Raw genomic sequence first — 5,216 nt, forward strand, 5'->3', positions numbered from 1 at the left:
TCTTGTTCGATGTAATAACGTTATATGCGAACACTTTTTTTCACCAGTGATTATTACTTCTATCTTATTAAGTTAATAAATGTATATACTCATCTGAACAATACTTGATTTTGTCTTTCCTAATTTATTAAAGCTATAAAAGGAATTAATAATTAATAAATGCATATAAGGCAGGTCTATATTTTTAAAATTAGAAAGAATTTCACTATTTATTTTTTATACAAATAATGAAAAAAAATGAAGAAACATTATCGTACATTAAAAGCGCGTGCGTCATTGTCATACATATATTTTTTTTAAGCAAAAGATGTACTTATCTTCCTTTTTTGGAGGGGGAAGTTTGATTTCATCATAAAAATAATCCAAAAACAAAACAAAAATATATTTTACTGTACTCTAACTTCAATTATTAACACATTTCATAATTGAGATAACATAGAATGATAAGATATGCCGTTTCGAACGAGGACAAAGACACCTAAACTTCATTTGCAGAAGATATGCATAGATTATTATTATTATTATTATTATTATTATTATTATTATTATTATATGATGTAATATAATATGGCAAAGCCTAGGGGCTAATAAATAATTAAAAATAAGTCAGCGTTATCGCGTGGGGTGACTTGCACCAAGTTTGGGTTGGTCATGCGTTTTATTTTATATATAAAGTTGGAGCAAATCTCCATTTATAGATAAGTGAAGGGAGAAAAAATAACACTATCACCATCTTCATATCATGGCTTCCACACTGAGAATTTCAAGGCTCATCTCTCGCTCCTTTTCTTCTACTTCCTTCTTTTCACGAGGTAGAGGTGTGTGCTCCATCGCACCCAATCTCAAGATGCTCTCATAATTTTTCTGTCTAAAAACAGTAACCAAATGATTTTTGTTATCTGTTTTGTTTATTTCATTTTTCTGTTCTTTCTTGAACTGATTTCTTATTTTTTGACAAAGAAAATATGTTAGAGTGTACGGTTAGGTTCATTTAATCATTGGTATTCGCTTAGTGTCAACTGCTGTGTGTTTAGTTGTCTCATGTTTTCTTAATTGTACTTGTCGATCATCGGTTCCAGTTACAATTACTGTTTTTTTTGTGTCACTTCGAATGGGTGTTTAACTGGGTGCTTTGATTTGGATTTATGGTTTGCCGTTTAAGGTCTTTATTAATTATGTGTACGGATCAAAAGTTTAAAGATTAAAAGGTAAAACTTTCAGGTGGGAATAGTTACCTTGGCTCAAGACTCTCTAAATACAGCACTGCTGCTGCCATTGAAGAACCCATTAAACCATCAGTTCAAGTGGAATATAACCAACTCTTAATTGATGGAAAATTCGTAGATGCTGCTTCCGGTGAGTGTTTATTTTGCTAATCTTGTTTCCTTTTGGGACATAAAGTTGAGTTTTTTGGCTAATCAAAAAGTGGAAGGACAAAAGAAAGAAAAAAAGATAATTGATTTTTAAGGGGGGCTGTTTGGGGTATCTGACGATTCGGATTCTGGTGGCATCAGGTAAAACTTTTCCAACTTTAGATCCAAGAACGGGGGAAGTGATTGCTCATGTTGCTGAGGGTCACTCTGAAGATGTTGATCGAGCTGTTGCAGCTGCACGCAAGGCATTTGATCATGGTCCATGGCCTAGGATGACAGCTTATGTATTTGATCATAACCCCCCTCTATAATGTTTCTTTTCCTGTCGTTCACAAAGTCGTGATCATTGGTCTCATGATTCCGGGGGAATCCTTTTTTGCTTCTTTGTTATTTGATTTTATAGGAAAGGCAAAGGATCTTGTTACGTGCCGCTGATCTGATTGAGAAGCATAATGATGAGATTGCAGCACTTGAGACTTGGGATAATGGAAAGCCTTATGAACAATCTGCTAAGATTGAGATTCCAATGCTTGTTCGTCTGATTCGATACTATGCTGGTAGGTGGCACACAAAACGTGGAACTTAGCCTACCCCTCTTTGTTTTTTGTGAAAATTTGGTGACACTTGTGTTTTCATGATCCTCAGGTTGGGCAGATAAGATTCATGGTCTAACAGTTCCAGCTGATGGACCTTATCATGTGCAAACTTTGCACGAACCCATTGGTGTTGCGGGTCAGATCATTCCTTGGAACTTCCCTCTTCTCATGTTTGCTTGGAAGGTTGGACCAGCATTGGCCTGTGGCAACACCATTGTTCTCAAAACAGCTGAGCAGACACCATTATCTGCTTTATATGTAGCAAAACTATTTCTTGAGGTTTGTGCTAGTAGTATTGACCAATATTTATTTTTTAAGAAGCATAATTTTTATGGAGTTTAATGTACTCAGAATATCTGCAATCCTCATCATTTTTAGTTTGTGATCTGTCTGGCAGGCTGGACTTCCTCCTGGCGTTTTAAATGTGATATCGGGATTTGGCCCGACTGCTGGTGCTGCTCTTGCAAGTCACATGGAGGTTGATAAGGTACTAAAATGTTTGGCCTCTGCGGTAGTGGTATAATGTGCATCCTCTGTCCCACAATTGCTGCAGTTTTAGTCTTTTGAAAAGATACCAAATTGATTGATGTTCTTAGTTTTCAATGAAGCATGAATTATTTCTTTCATAATTTTCCTCAAATAATGTTTTGGTATACAGATAAATTTCCATGGCAATCAATTTCACTTTCCTTGTCTTGTGTAAAAGTTTCAAGTTCTAATATGGTATTTATTTGGATTGTTAGACATATAAACACGATAATGACTTAACAGCATAAATATTTGGTATTCTGTCACAGCTTGCTTTTACGGGTTCCACTGATACTGGGAAAGTTGTCCTCGAATTGGCGGCTAAAAGCAATCTTAAGCCTGTAACTTTGGAGCTTGGTGGGAAATCCCCGTTTATTGTGTGTGAAGACGCTGATGTAGATCAGGCTGTTGAGCTAGCACACTTTGCTTTATTCTTTAATCAGGTATATAAAATATATTGCACTTGAGTAAATCAACCAGTGGTCTTGGGACTTGGAAAATTTGATTGGTGTTGTTTGTGACATTCAGGGACAATGTTGCTGTGCTGGGTCACGAACATTTGTACACGAAAGAGTGTACGATGAGTTTGTTGAGAAAGCAAAGGCTCGTGCTTTGAAACGTGTTGTTGGTGATCCATTCAAGGGGGGTATAGAGCAGGGTCCTCAGGTAAAATGCTAAGAATCCCTTACATTGCATCCTCATGTTTGATCATGGAGCTTTGTTTTCCAAATTCATTTGAGGGTATAAAATGTCTGACAATTTGACATTGTGTTTGCATTTCACCGACTCAGATACTAATCGGTGATGACTGGAAATAGATTAATGCATAATTCTTATAAAATGTATAAATACACTGATGGTTTCATGTACAATCCAAACAATCAGATTGATTCAGATCAGTTTGAGAAAATCCTGAGGTATATCAGATATGGTGTTGAAAGTGGGGCTACCCTTGAAACCGGAGGAGACAGACTTGGCAACAAGGGCTTCTATATTCAACCAACTGTGTTCTCAAATGTTAAGGTATATCTTATAAACTAGAGTGAAAAATAAAAATGCAACTCCTAATGTTTTCAATTTGTGACAACCATCACCAGGACGACATGCGGATTGCAAAGGATGAAATATTTGGTCCAGTCCAATCCATATTAAAATTCAAGTAAGAAAGCAACCACTGTGAATTTGTTTGAAGAGAATGGTATTATGCTACATATCTGTGCACTAATCTATGAGTTGATGATCCCAGGGACCTTGGTGAGGTAGTTCAAAGAGCAAATAACACACGTTATGGGCTTGCAGCAGGAGTGTTCACAAAGAACATAGACACTGCCAACATTTTGACTCGGGCACTGAGAGTAGGAACAGTTTGGGTAAATTGCTTTGACACATTCGATGCTGCAATCCCCTTTGGGGGTTACAAGATGAGTGGTCAGGGCAGAGAAAAAGGAGAGTATAGTCTCAAGAACTACTTGCAAGTGAAGGCTGTTGTTAACCCCTTGAACAACCCAGCATGGCTTTGAGTTTCAGCCTTTTGAGCATTTCTAGCATTTTCTGGATGATCAATAACTCACTGTTTCAATAACATGATAAAATCCTGCTTTTTTGGTGTAACCCATGACTCATTAAATTTTTTATATTTTTCTTCAGCTTCATCCTTTTATCTCTTTCGTCTATTTCTAGGCGCAGCATTTGTATGCGTCAGCCTGACACACTTTGTTACTCTTGATTTGGCAAACTCATCTAGGTTGTTTCTTTTATCATGTTCTGTTATGGATGCAAAAACAACACTAGAGATAGTTTACATTATCCTGAGTTAGATCAGTTTCTGATTTCAATGAGATATAAAAACTTGTCAGAAGAAAAATAAAAATTAATCTCAAAGTAGGTTTAAAGTTAAAAAAGAAAATAGTTTTAAGAAAATAATCGAAGGTACTCTTTTCCAAACCAATTGGCTTCATTCTACTGCTACACTCAAACCAATGATGTATTAGTTTCAAGCTAAATTTAATTTTTAATTATACATGTTGGAATTATATTGTTTAAAATTAATTGATTGTTCAAAAGTCAAAGATTGTTCAAGGTCAAAGATTCACAAGAGAAAAGGAGAAACTTCAGCCTTGAACCGATCATGTGAAATATAAAACTCGTCGAAGATTAAACAAAATTAATTAGTCCAATGATAGGGAGAAGGTGGATCTAATAATATTTTAAGCAGGAATTATAGACAGATAAACAAAATTAATTAGCCCAATGATAGTGAGAAGAGGGTGGTACTAATAATATTTTAAGCACGAATTATAGGAATTCTTTCTTTTCATATATTATTATCTTTTTATATTTCATATATAATCTATATCTATAATTTAAATAAAAACAATCTATTATATACGTCACACAATACGCCACTCAATAAAATAAAAATATTAAATACTTACAAACGTGTATATCTATCTATCTATCTATATATATATATATATATATATATATATATATATATATATATATATTTATATATATATATATATATATATATATATATATATATATATATATATATATATAATTGACATGTTAATTGGAGGAGATAAATAAAATAAATGAAATAGAAATGACGAGTGAGAAATACAATGAAAGTTAAGGTCTTTCTTGAAGAAAAACATAGAGAATAAAGGAGGAGATGGATGTAAAAAAGAGTAGAAATAAGTGAAAATAAAATAAA

At 34.1% G+C, this 5,216-nt stretch overlaps 1 protein-coding gene across 2 annotated transcripts; it reads left to right on the top strand.

Moving 5' to 3' along the window:
• Window positions 1-661: 661 nt before the first annotated feature.
• LOC124829944 (benzaldehyde dehydrogenase, mitochondrial-like) lies at window positions 662-4,254 on the top strand. 2 transcript variants are annotated; one of them, XM_047303536.2, is made up of 11 exons: window positions 662-818; window positions 1,222-1,356; window positions 1,515-1,657; window positions 1,777-1,930; window positions 2,019-2,248; window positions 2,367-2,456; window positions 2,767-2,940; window positions 3,026-3,163; window positions 3,383-3,520; window positions 3,595-3,656; window positions 3,744-4,254. In XM_047303536.2, the coding sequence occupies exons 1-11, from the start codon at window positions 743-745 to the stop codon at window positions 4,015-4,017; spliced, it is 1,614 nt and encodes a 537-aa protein (XP_047159492.1). In that variant the 5' UTR covers window positions 662-742; the 3' UTR covers window positions 4,018-4,254. The 2 variants fall into 2 exon arrangements, with proteins under 2 accessions (XP_047159492.1, XP_047159493.1); XM_047303537.2 differs by having other exon boundaries at window positions 662-812.
• The last annotated feature ends 962 nt before the right edge of the window (window positions 4,255-5,216 follow it).

This window comes from Vigna umbellata, chromosome 1 (genome assembly GCF_029865625.1).
Source record: "Vigna umbellata cultivar VRB3 chromosome 1, Vumbellata_1.0, whole genome shotgun sequence".
Classification (NCBI taxonomy): Eukaryota; Viridiplantae; Streptophyta; class Magnoliopsida; order Fabales; family Fabaceae; genus Vigna; species Vigna umbellata.